This window comes from Streptopelia decaocto, assembly GCF_964273445.1.
Source record: "Streptopelia decaocto genome assembly, chromosome: 15".
NCBI lineage: Eukaryota > Metazoa > Chordata > Aves > Columbiformes > Columbidae > Streptopelia > Streptopelia decaocto.
The window spans coordinates 5,991,809-6,008,304 of NC_138670.1; the positions used below are offsets into that span (position 1 = coordinate 5,991,809).

General features: G+C 42.3%; 1 protein-coding gene across 2 annotated transcripts in view; it reads left to right on the forward strand.

The window, feature by feature from the left end:
- The window catches only part of GRK3 (G protein-coupled receptor kinase 3), a 61,034-nt gene that overhangs the window by 14,128 nt on the left and 30,410 nt on the right, over positions 1–16,496 (forward strand). The window contains exons 2-3 of one of the 2 annotated variants that reach the window (XM_082066314.1): positions 1,258–1,334; positions 16,408–16,481. In XM_082066314.1, coding sequence (XP_081922440.1) covers positions 1,258–1,334; positions 16,408–16,481 — 151 coding nt within the window. The remainder of the gene's footprint in view (positions 1–1,257; positions 1,335–16,407; positions 16,482–16,496) is intronic. The other variant, XM_082066315.1, reaches the window with a different exon arrangement.

Below are 16,496 nucleotides of genomic sequence, written 5' to 3' on the forward strand. Positions count from 1 at the left end.
TATGTGCTTGTATTGTTGCCCATATGAAATTTTTATAGGCATTATATTAAAATGAATATTGAGGTTACTTGACAAATAAAGGAAATCTTTGTTAATGTGGTTTAAATGAGTGATTGTGACATTACAAATTAGGCAAAGTAGATGTTAAGTGCTCTGCAGCCAAGCCAGAGGCCTAATGGAGCTTCTGTTGGCTCATTGTTGGAATGATAGATGGCAATTGCGGTGTTAACGGCCTGATGTAGCTTTGATTGACTTGCACACTTATTTTCCATGGTGCAAGCTCAACCCTGGTGTGAGAACGCAGACGTGAAGGATGGCGAGGGTGTCCTTGGGAAGTGCGGTGACCCTGCGCCAGCCCAGGCCTCTGAGGGGCAGGGCCCCTGGGCCTCGGCCTGCAACCTCCTTGCTATATTTTTGAGGAAAAACACCCAGCGTTTGGTGTTCCAGCTCCCGGTGGCAGCCCTGTACCATTCCATTCAACCTGTAATATCTAACTGGGATCAAACCCCCTGGGAAAACCCAGGGAAAGGCTGGGAGCCTTTAAACGGTGCTGCTCTTGCTTCTCTAGTGGCATACTATGAAGGGAAATACGTGCAGTCACCAATGTATTTTATTTTTTTTCCCCCAATTTATGCTCCGTTGCATTATTTTCAAACCTTATTATAACAGATAAGTACATATTATTGAAGAGGAATTCTAGCAGCATCACGCTATGGTGCAGGCTATTGATATGTTAAACTTGAAGTATAAAAGTTACATCTCTCCTACACTGAGTGGGCACTAATATTACTAATACTCTATACCGGATAATGTTGATATTTACAGTGGGGAAAAGTGATAGTTATTGTATACCTCAAACTCAAAGAACCTTTAAAAAAACAACACCTTAAAAACCCCTACAATATTGAGACTGCAAGGCTAATTTCAGGCTATGTAAGGTGGTGTCTGGAAAGGTATTTGTAGGTGACAACTGAATTTTCATGAAAGAATTTGCAGTGTGAATTCTGTGAATTCAGCAGTCTCTGTGTGTCTGTGACGTGGCTCTGGGCCCGGTGGCCTTGGTGGCTGTGGTCTTCAGATATGGCAGCAGACTGCCCGTGGTGCTGGGTGGTGATGCAGTGGAATCTCATCTCACAGGAGTCTTTACATTAAAGTTTCACTTTAGTGACCCTTTCTCCAAAGTATGTTAAAGGTCTGGTTGAAAAGAAATAGTTTCAAGTAACTGTTGTTGTTCTTGTTGTGTTTTTTTCCCTCCAGTATCCGCAGTGTTATGCAGAAATACCTTGAGGAAAGGGGTGAATTAACCTTCGACAAGATCTTTCATCAGAAAATTGGTAAGTCATATTTCAATGTTACTTGTGTAAAGATTTTTAAGATTGTCTTGCCTGCCAGTTCTCTGTAACAACTGCTGAAAAAACAGTATTGTGGATGATCTGAAGAACGCTGGAATAAGGACAGGACTTGATAAAACAGGGGTCTTCAGTAAAATAAAATGCCGTGAAAGGGAAGATGACAAAGCAAGACAATCCATCAATTTCATGTTCTGGAAAACTACTGGAAAAATAATTAAATTATTTGGAAACATCGAGGAGAAAATTGTATTACTTGGTATGGCCTTGTCAACAATATGATGTGTCACATCAGTTAAAGTTTTTTTTTTTTCTCTGCAAGGGTAATAAGCCTTTTTGATAAAGGGAAGGAACAGTAGTAGAAAAGATGCTGTATGTGTTGTCTTGATGGTCTAACATCGTGTTCTTGTGGGCAGCACAGGGAGGTATGGCCGGGGTGAAACTGCTGTGTGCAGGGGGTGACTGGGAACACTGGCTTGCAGCACAGATATTGGAGCTTCTATGTGAGCGAGGGCAGGTGTGTGCAAAACAATGTCAGGGATCAGCCACTCTGCAGCGTTTTAGTTCCCAGTGGCAACGCTGGGATGAAGAACCTCTGTATTCTGCTTGTGAGCCAAGAGAGGCTGTGACCACCCCGGGGACAAGGACAGAATGACAAAAGATCTCCATAGACCAGAGGATGTGAAAAAAATGCAGTTAAAACAAGCAGCGTTCTCTGCACCTGTGCTGGAGTAATGGCACAAATGCAGGGTGGAGAACCACTCATCAGGTGGATGTTTAATTGCCTTGGCTGTCGGTGAGCCGTGGGCTGTCCTGTCTCAGCTGGATCACATGACGAAATATAAGAATCAGGATTGTAAGTAGTGAGGCATGTCAAGTAAACCTCTTTTGGCAGAATATTGTGTCCATCCTGGCACGGGATGACAACATGTACATGGATCTGCTGGAAAGGGTCCAGGAAAGAGCAGTGGGAAGGAGCAGAGCTCACTGAGCTGTCTGCTAAATGTGACCTGCGAGGAAGTATTGAAATAGGGGGTGATGTTGCTGAGAAAGAGAGAAGTGCGGTTGAACAGTGCTCAGAACCAGAAAAGTGGTTGCAGAAATGATGAGATTAGTTAATTTTCCAGGGGCTTAACATGTGAATTAAAAAAAAACCAACACCTTGATATGAATGAAACTGTTTTAGTAGTAGGATGGGTAGTAAAGCAGGGGAAAGGATTTCACCAGGGGCTTGTGAAATCTTTATCCAGTAGATTTGAGGAGTGGGTTGAGGTACGTGTGCTTCATGCACAGCTTTGTACAAAGAGGGTTGTGGAAATCCCAGTCCAAAGCGTCTGTTCATAGAAGTCTTGTGGTGCTTTCCCTTGTGTTAGCGAATTGTGGCCTGTATCTTTGTGCATAAAAACTGTGACTTTTCTGGCCAAAACCATCGTACTCTAAATGCATGTTTGCTCGTGCTGACATATTTAAGTATGTGCTTCAGTTTAGATCTCTGTGCTGAGTCATTAATATTGTGCTATAGCGTGGCAGTTGCAAAACAAGCGGAATTTTGAGCAACCAAACACAGAACACAGGCTGACCTTAACTGTTTGATTCTCTTTGAGAGCAAGGAAATGAAGAAGTTCTTGGGTTTTTTTCTTCTCCTTTTTTAAAAAAAAAAGAAGTCAAGCAGAACAGCTTATATGTAATGGATATTTCTATTTATGTAATTGAGTACTTTTCATTAATAATTGGTTCTGAAGAACTGTTGCAGTTATTTTCATAAGTTACAGCGACTACAGTGAAGTAACTGTAGCCTTGGAAGGATTTTATCTTTCTTTTTCCCCATGTTGGTAGCCATGGAACCTGGAATTTTAGAGCCCAGAGTTTGATGAGCAGATGAGTTTCTCCCCCAATCTTGAGACGCATCTCTCGAGATGTGTCGTTCACAGACGTGCAGAGTCTTTCTCTCCCCTGGGTACAGTCACAGGAACACTTGCCCTCCAGTACCTGGAAATGCAGAGCTCTGCTGTGACCCCTTTGCTGGAGTTTCATTTTCTTCTGAAGCTGCTTTCTTCTGAAAAAGGCTTTAGAATGGAAGAAAAAAAAAAAGGTTAGAGATAAACACGAGTGTTTTTAACAGAAGACTTTGCATTGCGTTGGAAGATATTAAATTTCCTTAGTGTGGTTGTTCATTTAAATTTTATTGAGTTTTCTAGCTTGTTCTTTGTCGTTAAATTAGTTCTGTTTCCAGACATTACCAGAATTGCTTGTGGTATAGTACCTTCAATTTTAGGCAAGTATTATGCAAAAAGCTATGAAAATGTGGTGAGATAATTAAAAGTCTAATCACCTTTTAACTCTTGTTATCTCTCTGTATGGCAGGGACATGGAGAGGCCGCAGCTGAGGCTGGACCTGCTCAGGGGAGTTTAGATCTGCCTGAGTCCAAAGAGTCTCTGATCAGGAGCTGCAATTCTCCTGGTTCATCTCCTTGCTGCTCCTCTTCTGTGCTGTTATTTTCAGTTAAAGCTATCCTGTATGCGGTCCTTTCTCCCTGTGTACTAATCATAAAACTCCTATCAAGCTACAGTTTTTCCTTTGGCGAGCAATTTAGATGAGGACTGAGGACTCATTTTTTTTCTTCCCAGACCATAATTCTTTCTTACAGCTCCAGGTCATTTTTTTTTTTTCAACATCCTTCTTTCAGATGTAAAAACCAGGGCTTTGCTCAATGGTGTGATATAAGGCTTTCTGATGTCCTACATGGAGTCATTCTCTTCGGATGTTTTCCTATAAGTCTGTCTAATTATGGTGCTGATCTTATCAGCTGCAAGTCTTTATCCTTAGTGAGCCCTTAAATCCTTCTAGGTTCTGTGCTTTCCAGGTCCCCCTGTAAAAGACTGGCCCAAATTCCCTGCCCCAGTTGTGCGGGGGATTGAACGGGCAACTTGGGCTTGGAAACCAAAACCTTTGCTGTGCCCTTTCGGATCAGAGTAAGAGCAGGAACCTCGAGCAGCGAGGCAGCAGCCCTCTGGGGATGGAGATGGCCAGGAGGCTTCGCAAGATTTGCACAAACAAATGTCCGTCCTCTATTTACATCTTTTTCTTTATGAAGGCTTCTTCCCCTGTTGAAGATGGCAGGACTGTTTGCAGGAGCGATGCTCCAGAATGATCTTAACTCTCTAAGAAATTGCTTAATGAGTCAGAGGACGTGAAGATAATCGAGCTGCCCAGAAAAACGCTCTGGCAGTGCTTTGGCAGCCGGCTGTTCCCGCAGAAGCTGCTTCCTCCACAGCAGAAGCTTCATGGGGAAGTACAGCCTGTCTCAGGGCCGAGTGCGTAACCACCTTTAGCTAGTTTTCTTTTTACCACATCCTGTTTGCTTCAACACCAGATTATGTGTTTGCTTTAGTAAAAAAAAAGACATTTTTCTGGTCTCAAATATGTATTATTTACATGTGGAATCCACTCGGGTTCCCGGCAGCGTTAGGATTGCTCACGGAGCTCCTGTCCCGCTCCCTCGCACTGGGATGGGCACGCTGGGGAAGACACTGATTTGTGAGCAGTTTTGGAAGGAGATGTAACGTGCTGAGCGGATCGGGGTCCGCTGCAGCGAGCGTCACTGCCGAGCGTTAAAGGGAGCAAATTAGGTCATAGTGTTACTTTAGAACAGGCTTATCGTGGGCATTAAAGTTAAATGCTTTGGAGCAAACTCGTTGCCAGTTATAGTTCAGTGACTTATGTCTGACACTGGACTTTCTGCCAAATTGCATCTACCTGGTAGACAGTGAATAAAGTTGGCTTGGAAGTTCTGGGATGTGGCTGTAAAGCGTCCCACAGCTTCAGTGCCTGGCTTAGGTCCAGCCTTGGGTTCTCTGGTGACTGCTTGGAAGCTGGTGGGACGTGGCAGTTTGTCTGCATCCTTCTCAGTTTCTTATCTGTTACACCGAGCCGTTGGGCTTGGGTCTTTGGGAAAGATGAGAACAAAACATATTTTAGCTGTTTCAGCAGCTGGTCATGCTGAAATACAAGCTTTTCACCTTGCCTGGTGAGTAACCTGCATTTTTTTCCCCTCTGAAGTTGGGTCTAATTTCTGTTTCATTTTCTTGAAAAATAACACTTGTAAGAAGAGCCAATTAAAAAACCTTGTAGTTGACGTAACAAGTTACAAACTTTATTTTTTTCCTATTTACCATCCACTTATGTATAGTGAGGAATGATCTTTCTGGGGTGATTCATTAACTGTCTTTTATATCCTCTTAAATCAGCAGGCTCCCAGTTGGAGGCCTTCCCAGCCGGGGTGAGCGTTTTGCCATCTGTATCAGTGCTTCTTCCTACACACGCATGTCTTGTCAGGGGCTCTCGCATCTTCTCTGCTCCTTCTTGCTGCTAAGTATAGCTGGCGTATATTCCGGTAGCTCTTGAGCTGAGTTTCCAGAGCAGATGAGCGTTTGGTCTGGTTTATAGTTCCTTCTGCACAGACAACCTGCGACCGTGGGGAGGGACGTTTCTGCCGCTCTTGACCGCCCTGGCTGCTGTTTCCTCCAGCTTCGTCAGTAACAACTTTCTGTTGAAAAAACAATTAAAAAAACAACTCCCAAACCCCTAACAAACTAGGGTGAGAACAGCTAAAGGGGTTGGTTTGGTTTGTTTTGTTTTAGGGCAATGAATCATGCTTTCTGTTGCTTGTTTCTCTAGTTACGGACACATCATACTTCATTATTTCAGAGTTTTGATGCTAATCATTAGATGGATCTTGACTTAAAGTCTGTTGAGAAAACATTCTTGCTCTTGCTCTTCCTCTTTCTGTTGCCGGTGTGGTAGCACAGCGCACTGCACTCCCCAAGATACCTAAAAATAACAGACTGGGAAAAGTACCTCCCTAGAGCATTATTTAAGCTATTGTTTAATTTAAGCATGAGATCTGTGTGCTGTTGGCATTCTGAACTAATTAAATAGTCTTCTGAGGAAATAACAATGAAAGCAATAAAACTTGGTTGGGAGTAAAGAAAAGCACTTGTGTTTTTGGCAAGTAAATGAGCAGGGGATGACAAAACGAGGCGCAGATCTTGCTTGCGATGGGTCGGGAGGGACAGGCGAGCGGGGGGAGTGGTGCCAGCAGCATGTCCCTGTCCCCGTGGGGGTGGATCGAGGTCCTCTGTCCTTTCAGAGGAGCAGGAAGGGCTGTGCAAAGACCTGCGCAAAAGCGTCTTTAAAAACTGAGAGTATTTTTAGAGGCCAAGCCAGCCAGGGGCATCCGTTAGCTATTGATCTAAGAGCTGAATGATTGAAAGCCTTGGACTTCTGCCTTGAGAGTGTTCATGAGACTTGTAGCACTGGGATAATTTTACTCTGTTCTGGTATATTGATGTGAAATAATGAGCAGCCATACGGTAGTTACTTGTTTGGTGGGTTTTCTATAAGAGCAAGAGGCAAGTTGGTTGTTCAAGTGGGTTGATTCTGAGGTTCCTTTTCTGACCTGGGGAAGAGAGTCACCAGGCAGAAGTAGTCACCATCAAAATTAGGAAGTAACTATATGAACAAAAAATTATATTTCAAATACTGTTCGAAGATTGATCATCTTTCTTGTGTTACTTGGTATTTTCAGTTAAGTTTAGCCTAAACCCTGGATTGTGGGTAGTGTGCAGGAGGCCTTCATGAGTCTGGTGAGGCCGCGCTCTCCTTGCACGGTTCGTCTGGTCGGTTAAAAACAGCACAAAACCCAAACCACAAGTAGGTGTCGGAAACTGTGTGATTGTAAACCGAAACAGAAAGGATTAATGTAAGACATTTCACAGCGGAGCTGTTCCTTTACAGCAATTCTCTGCTTGGGTCAGACTGGGGTGTGGACAGCGAGAGAAAATCTGCACTCTGAGCCTTCCTATAACACTCGTTCTGTTTTGCTGTATGCAGTTTTTTTCCACTGAATTAGTGTTAGGTTTAAGATCTAGGTTTTATGTCATAATTTAAATGTTACTGGAAGCTACATTTCTTTCAGCATAGTTTGTGGTAAAATAAAGGTGATACTTGCATGAATTACATTGAAGATCATTCAGAGGGATGTCGGTGAAGCTTCCTGCTGTGATTTTATGTACGTTTTACCTGCAAGCAATTTTAAGGTGTCCGTCTCGTATGTCGGGGACAAATAATGTTACTGTAAAAAATACATGTATTCTTTCTAGTTTTTCCTCTGATCATAAATAATTGAGCATTTCTTTGTTGGGATGCAGCCTGAAATGCTCCCAAGCCTTTCTTTGTGGAGGAGTTGAAGACACTCAGTTGTGTGATTTCCCAGTGGACTTGCACATTAAGTCTGAACTTTAAAATGGGAAATATATATATACCGTCATCTGGAACTTCACATAATGAATGATATATACATGCTGATACATATTAGCATTTATATACAGTATATTTTTAGAAGATTTAAGTCATGTGGAAAAATAGTCTTTATCCCATCAGAGCAGTGTAATTACACAGCTCTTAGGTCAGATTATCAGGAATTCCATGCAGACTGGAGATTTTGAACGCCAGAAGTAGTGCTGTAGGAGAGAAAATGAGCAAGATGGATAATGAGTATAATACATACAGAGAGATAACAAATGATAAATTATTTGAATGAAATTTCACTTGAGTGTTTCCATGGTTTAAGTTTTCAGCAAAAACCCATTCCAGGCAGTGAGTTGGAGCTGGCAGTACCCAGCCTGCAGTCACTTTGTGTCCATGCCGTCCGTTGGTTTGGTTGTGCGTAGGAAGCACCTACGCAAACTCATTCCTCTCGATCACACGGCCCCTCGGGGATCTGTTCAGCCGAGGTTTCGGCAGCAATCTCCTGCACTGGCGAGTCTCCAGCCTTTCCTTCCAGCTCCGTTTGCAGCAGCGTGGCTAAAGCATTATAAAACCATCCTTAATATGGTGCAAAGTGACTTCCATACCAAAGATAGTGTTTTCTATCTGCTTGTACACACTTGAGCTTTCTGAGCCCATTTCTGTCAGAATATCATACTTGTGTACAAGTAGTGATGGGCTATAACCTTGATTTCCCCCTTGTGCTCCCCCAGCAATTTCTCAGTCAGTCAGTCCAAAACAGTTGCACTCCCATGGAGTTTTTATCAACACATCTTGAAACAATTCACGGACCAATTAAGCCTCTGAACACCACTATGAAATGTAAATATTGGTTTTCCATGTCTGTAACGTGGCATAATAACAACTTTAATGAGATTTACTTGCATAGCTCTGTACTACTAATAAAGCAGATTCTCTGGTCCTGCCAGTGCTACTTATTCAGCTCAGTGGGATAACTCATTAGGAACAGGAGAAAAGCTCAGAAACCAGGAGATGAGTAAGTGGAATCTAAATTCCTGAAGCTTAAGTCTTCTAACTTTCAGCAAAGCTTTCAAGAGATAGAACAGTTAGAAAGTCGCAGAGAAGAAAAGCTGGAGAGCTCTTGCTATCAGTTATCTCAAGAATTCATTTGTAGAGCACAGAACAAACATGGATATTCAATATAAGCCTTTCAGATGCTTTTACTGTTCTCTACCGATATCTGTCCTGTGCACAATACAACTTGCAAGCCCCTTGGGAAACTGGTGCAGGTTTGCAGGGCTCATGCAGCAGGACGACCCTCAGTGCAGTGTCGGGAGGCAAGCGATGTCCCGTCCGAGCTTATGACCCTCAGACCCCGCGGGGACACGGTGGTTCCCGTGTAGGGCAGGGGTTTCACCCTTTCCTGAGTGATTTCCCCTGACAGCATCATGTCCAGCCAGCGCCTCCCTATTGTTGTGCTCTCAAACGCGCTGTGCGTGTCTGCACTGGTTGGGTGGGTGGCTTTGGAAAGATGCAAAACAGTTTCTTGATGTTTCTAGATACTTCTGTCAATAATTTATTCTTTTTTATTAGAGGGGGAAAGCCTGAAGAGAAGTAGAACCATCTGTTTCTGAAACCCTGGCTCTCTGCAGCTTTCTTGGAGCGAACCAGGGGAAGGCTTTAAAATTCATGCGCGAGAATCATCTGTGCACTGTCACTGTTCTTTCAGTGCTTTTGCTCCTCTTTACCTAAGTGCTGTGCTACTGGTTTTGTGTTTTGATTCTAACCACAGTACAATGTCTTCTGAGATGCTGTTGCAGAACAGTTTGATTCTTTACAGCAGCTGAGATCCTGAGCAGTAACTGCTGAGGTGAAGAGACTTGGCAACACCCTTCTGTGTGAAATCATTCCCTGTCTTCATCCAGTGATCCTGTCGCCCCGCTCTCCCCCAAGAGAAAACACACACCAATCTAGGCCCTTTCCAAGAAGCAGAAATACACGTCCCAGTATACCTTGTGTGTTAAATTATTTGTAACAGTGAACAGTTCATAGCTGAGAGCATGTCAAAAGAAATAGTGTGCTTTTCAATAATAAGGGGATATTGGCTTGCATTATGTAAGTAATTTTTAAAAGTTGTATAATGGAAAAACACTGACCGAGAAAATAACAGCTGCCACATCCGTCATAGAGGCTGAATATTCTTGTGACATGGGGAACGAACTGATACAATAAATAACGACCAACCTTCATGACATTTTTAAGCTGCTAACACTTGTTAGCTTGCTAATAGCCTGCTAGTAGCTACTAATACAACTTGCACAAGCAATGGGAGTTTCTTCTATTTACAAGTGAAAAAAAGAACAAAACCTCGTCCTGTGTATTTCTTGATGAGCTTTAGGAATTCAATTACGTTCTTTGCAACAACTGATTGAATTGAAATGCTTCAATTCTGTAGTTAGCTGTCCTTTTAGAAATTAGGATTTTTTTACGTATCTTTGGTAATATTAGTCCTCGGTCTTTCAGAGATTCTTATGTACAACCCTCTTTTCTTTGTCACCTTTGATATGTTGAATGCCTTTGATACTCCACTTTCAATGTGTGTATAGATCTCCTTCAGTCGACTGGAATTGAGCATGTTAAGGGAGAGTAGAGCATGAAAGAGATGTACTAAATGTGGTTCAGGTATAAGTTTTCCCCATCCTTTTCTTCAAAAATGATGTATTGCATGCTCAATATTCAGAGGTATATTTCATGAGACTCTTAGGCTGATACGTGGTGAAGGTTTTTTTGAGGCAAGGATCTGGTGGCAATTGCAGTGGGTGAAGCACAGACATCACTTTTCTTTTTTTTAATGATTTACATCTCAGCATTAAAAATAGAGCACGTTCTTCTTTTCCTTAGAAATCCTTTTATCATTTGAATTGTGCCTCCACTTGACAGCGTGACAGCCGCCGGTCCTGCCCTTTGAAGGCGCTGAGCTCCCAGCAGAGCTGGAAGGGGTTTGTCATGCGACCCTTCGCTTTTGGAAATGTAGCTTCTGTGACCCAAGCTGCTCTCCGGGCCTTGGAGCACAATAATAACTGAATGCTCTCCATGGGTCAGTCTGTGAGCCGCCTCAGATCCTTTATGCGTGATCCTAGATGGATGGCTGACACACAATCGAGGAATATTTCTCCGTCGGGTCTGTCCAGAGCTGCCGTTCCTCATGTGGCATCCAGGGCACGCACAGGTATTGGGGACCAAGTTTTAACAAGTGTTCTTGATTTCACTGGTGAAAAGCTAATGGAAAATACACCTGGGAATAAGGAGTTCATTTGAAGGCACTTTGAAACCTTTTAGCCAAAGTTTATGTTCATATAATGATTTACAGACGTCATTAAACAAGCTGCCTGGCAACTTGCAGGCTAATTTTGAGCTCAGTTTGATTCTGTTCTAGGGAAATTGTTCTGCGCTCCTCACCGTTGTATGCAAGTCCCGTCCTGTGAAATACGATTTGCACTTTTATGCTGCTTTTTATGCACAGGTATATGTTAATTTGTTATGATGTATTTATTTTTTTTTTTTTCTAGGAAAAACAGGCTAAGGACAAATAACTACTGATTGGAAAGAAAAGCAGTGAAATCTGTGGTGCCTTCTGGGCTGTGAGGAGTTTTGTGGCTTTGTACCTCGCCAGAGCTGTGGTTCCTACGCACATGGGTTTGCCCCAGTAGTAGCAAGTCTCTTTGTTCCTGAGCAAGGAAATCAGTGGTTCTCTCAATTCTGGAACTTTTAGATGCTCTTTATTATCCCGTGCTATGGCAACTGAGTGTGTGTGCCGTACGGAACACGAGTTTGAACTTGCCTGCGTATTCTGTAACACCTGCAGGCTGGTTTGAATGGCAGTTTTTATATGGTTTAATAACAAACCTCTATCCTGAACTTTCTGTGTCTAAGACCCAGCTCTGTTATTGGTACCGATGGTGGGTTTGTTATGTAACTTGAGACAAATAAAATAAAATGGGACAAAACATGAGATGGCATATTGGGAGGAATGGTCATTTTCTAGCAGAGAAGCCAAGAAGGAGCTGGTGCTGGTGCAGACATCGCTACTGATTTGTTCGTCATTATTCCATATTTATACACAGCACATTTAGTTAGGATTTGGAAACAGCTTGGTATTTTTGTTTTCTGATTTGGTATTTTGCCTACTAGAAAGAGTCTACATCAGCATTTTGGACCACATTCAGGGCTGCTGTAAATAAATGCAGCTTCCTTTCAGTCAGTGGCATTGTGAACACTGACATCAGTCCTAAATGTGTCTATTTTTAGCTCTGTTGTCCTACCTCGTCACTTCTGTTTGTTTTAATAAGATTTTTATTTACTCCTGTTGAAAGGATATTTGAATCAGATACTAATAAAATTCCAGTTAGATAAGTAGTTTTCTCCGAGGTTTGTTTTATTATGGAGTTCCTCTTTATTTTTTTAATTTATTATTCCTTGCTCTCAATTAATTGCCATCGTTGTGAGGATCGAGATTCGGCGTTAGGAATGCAGAGGTGACCTTTAGACGGCAAGAGGAGGCCGAGGGCTGGCTGGCGCATCCTGCTTTAATAACACTGATAGGGTTAGGGCAGGAAAATTACAAGTAACTGTCAAATGAGAAGTCAGCTTTAATCCCTGCAAGTGGAAAGGGCAGCATTTCTTTATTAAAACTGTAAGAGAAGGTTCTACTTTGCATCTCATCTCTGGTCTGTCCAACCCTCCAGGGATGGTGGCTCCAGCACTGCCCTGGGCAGCCTGTTCCAATGCCCCACAGCCCTTTGGGGAAGAAATTGTTCCCCAAATCCAACCTCAACCTCCCCTGGTGCGACTTGAGGCCGTTTCGTCTCGTCTTGGCGCTCGTCCCTTGGGAGCAGAGACCTGGGTTTGCATCAGACCAGGGCATCTGCAAAATTTCTGAAATCATGTTAGAAAACCAGAATTATTTGACATAAATATTGAAGGAAATATTATGTTGTTTTTTAAGGGATGGGTTACCTTAATCCCTCCTTGACCCCTCCAAGCTTGTGAAGGGGACCTGGTCTGGTTGGGGACAAGCCCTGGGAATGTTCCCATCACTTGTTCGGTGCTACCGCATCCCCCCGTCCTCACTTGGTGACAAGCGTCCCGTTCAGACCGAGCTGCAAACCTCAGGGATCGGCTTAATCCATTGCAAAAGACATTTTGTCTTGGTAGCTGGAGTTAGTGCAATTAATGGCATTTGGCAAACTTGGCTGTACAGGATTGATTGTTAAAAAGATAATGTGAAAAAAACTCTTGTCCATGACCTGGGCGAGCAGAGGTTTGGATCTGGGTGCTGTCTGGCGCTCACATGCATGTTCTGTTGAGATCATCTATTGCTTTGGTGTCACCAGAAAAAAGCTTTTTAGTTCCCCCCCGCCCTTATCAACTAGTGATCTGGTTGTTGCAGAAATTATATAGTCTGGAAGAAATCTTTAAAGCAAAAGCTGTCAGCATCTTTATTTCATAAATAATTGCTGGTTCCTTTTATCTGTTACTTAACGCTATCATTTTTTTAATTCCTGGTTTCTGTTCTTGGGTCTTATTTTTCTGTGTGTAGTTAACTGTGAGTATTGTGCTTTTTGTCAGCTCTCCTTGAACTTCTTACAACTCCCGTCACTTATTCAGTGCTGTGTCTGTCAATTAGTTTTGCTATTATCCGAGAGCTGCGGTTCCTGGCTAATAATTTTTCACTCAATCTAAGAACATCAGGAGGAGAAGAGGTTTCCTTTGTGCTGCAGTGGAAGTGCAGAATCCGGTGATATAACGGGGGGTTGAACCAGAAACACTTCCAGTATGGAGAACATGAAGCTGGAATTGGATTTGTTTGAATTCAGGACAAGATTTCAAGTGTCTCCTACCTGCATTTGCAGTTGTGCTGTAAAAGAGGTGATGGTTTAAGGCAAATCATTCAAAAAAAGGTGAAAATTGGAGAACAGGACTTCTCAAATGAAGAATTTACACACAAAATCTAAACCCTTGCTTGGAAAGCTTATGGTACAAAATCCTGCTTATGGTTTGGAGCATATCTTTAAAAAAATAATACCAGAAACTTTTCTGTTAAGGGAAGTTAGTCCGTGTGAAATCCTGGGTTTTGGCGGACTACACAAGCTGCGTGTGTGTATACAGTGTATTTTAATATACGCATGTAAATGCTGCCAGGCCATAGGTTCTTCAAAAGGAAACTAGAAATATCTACTTTTGTTTCAACTTCACTGGCATCAAACAGCGTTTATTAATGGGAAATGTATTTTTTCTGAAAAGACAATGATGAATAGTCGAGGAAAGCTGGTGCTTTAATTTATGTGCTAAACACTCCCCAAGTGCTGGAGTAATATAATTTTCTTCTGGGATGCTACTGACCTCTTCAAGTGTTTTTGGGGTTTTTTTCCCCTCTTGCAATGTATAACCTGACCAGTGGCATTTTCTTGGTATTAATTGATATGACTGTAACTTAATAAGACCATATTAATAATCTGTAGAAGTTTCTGACTTCTTGGTTTGGACATCTCTAGTTTTTTTCCCAGCAGTGCAGCTTATAGAAGAGCTGGGGTGCGACGTGGGCTGTGCTCTTGGGAACCTGTTCTTCCTCTGCCATCATTGCATTAAAAAGTTTGGAAAACATTAAACAGACCTAAAACGTTTGGCACGGCATCGTTGCAAATTAGCGTTGGTATATTTTTACGCTCCTCCCACAGTTGTCTTTGTGCGGTTGTGTTGTTGTTGTTTGTGGGTTTTGTTGGGAAGCCGCCAGTCGCTGGGACCATGCCAAGGATTTTTCTTTCAGTGCGTTCATCGCTGGTTGTGCCGCTCTTCAGTCTCTTAATTACACAGCTGTAATCTTCTTTGGTGCGTTGTGCAAATAGAAGTTCAGTCAATTCAGTGTTATTTTGCTTGGTGCTGCTGTTTTGTTCATGAGTTGGGTTCCGTTCCGTGAGCGATGGGTCTTGTTCCCAACCCCGGGTTTGTGCCGCATTTGGAGATGCTGCTTGTGGGGGTGTGGACATGAGCGACTTTTTTAGCTGGTTTTGGCACAAGCCCTTAACAAAAAGAAAAGGGGAGGGGAGAAGCGTTCTAATTGCAAATTGCTTTTAAGAAATAGAAAACTTGGGGTTGGTTTGTTTGTTTGTTTTCCAAAAAGCACACTTGTTTATAAAATATTTCAAGAATGATTCTCTTTGAGAATGATGAGGAGGTTTGGAGAATCTCATAAGAGAATCTCTTAATTAGATTTCTGTCCTTATTTAGAGAACAAAACCCAGTTTCAATAATTTTCTAAATATCATCCTATGTAGCTAAATGAGTCAAGTGAAGTATAGGAGTTGTCTGGTCATAATCTCTTTTCTCTATCTGATTGTGACCGAATAAATCCAGAGACCTCAGGAAAGCAAGCTCTTCCAATAGGAAATTTCGGTTGGGATCCAGATACAGCTAGAGGGGCTGCCAAGAAGCTGATATATGTTTTCATTATACAGAAATTAAAGCTTATATTTGCCTGATTAGTGTTGCTTTGTCTGCTGCAAGTGGCGGGTTTGCTCTGAGTAGTTGGTTGGGTTGTTTTGTTATTTAAGTCTTTGATAAAATTAGCTGACAGTGAGTTCAAAGGTCATGATGTTCATAGCTGACAGTTAAATGCTCTCCTGTACAACTACAATGAAATGATTATGTAGCACATGAAGTGAGTTTTGCATTTGTTTTAAAAATCATATGCTCTGGAAAGCATGGGGTGCTGTAGGCAGTTGTATTCTTTCTTAGTTGAGCCTTCTGTGATATGCAACTTTTGTCGGTGATATAATTTTGCTGTAAGTGCAAGTTACAGTGGCATCTTAATTAAAAAATAATGAAGTCTCTTGTGTATATATATGTATTTTAAGTTGAAAAGGGGCATTTTCTTGGCTGCGGTTGGGAGCGGGATGGAGCGGTTCCCAGCCGGCCGCTCCGCCTCCTCGCACTGCCTTTGGGATGTTCGTTTACATTTCTGCGGTCTCACCTCCAGAAGCTGGGTGAGATTTCAGCGCGCACGCAGTCATTCTAAATAAGGAAAGGTATTGCCTGCTGCAGCGGACTGAAAGCAGGTTCAGATAACTCAGACAATTATTAGCTGGGACAACAGATGCCCAGGTAAAGCGAACGGGCAGCAGGCACCAGCTGGGTGAACGCGGAGACGATGCTTCACGAGGTGAAGCATTAAAACAGTTATAATGGAAAATACTCATCAGCAGGCTGCGGAGGTCATGCTTTAAATTACTCGCAAAGAAACTATAAAGACCCTGATGTAATTTATTGTGCTATAAAAACTATTAGAGGTAACATTAACCAGTAATTCTAAAATCAGAATGCAGAAGAGGTTGCTTTTCATCAATAAAAAGTAGGTAAATCTGTTGCAGGAAACCAAAATGTGAATACTATCTGGGTTTTACTCTGGAAAAAAAAGAAACACAATCTGATCCGTGAAGAGGAATGGGATAGTTTGGTGCGTTATGTAAACATCTCATAAAATTCTCAGCAGGAGAAACTGAAATTTGTTTAATATAGCAATGGGAGGTGAGTGAGGTTTATGGTCCTTTTCTGTTCCCAACGCTGTGGAGATGCCTGACAGTCAGGGAGACTTAACCGGTGTATCCAATACCTGATAGTACCCGGGCGAGTTTGTATCCTTTTTTACTAGTTATCGCAGTAATGAGACTTTTTCTGATTGATTGATTGATTGATTTATTCTACTTTTCCCAGGATTTTTGCTTTTTAAAGACTATTGCATGAATGAGATTGATGAAGCCGTCCCTCAGCTGAAGTTTTACGAAGAGGTGAGTGGCCGTTGG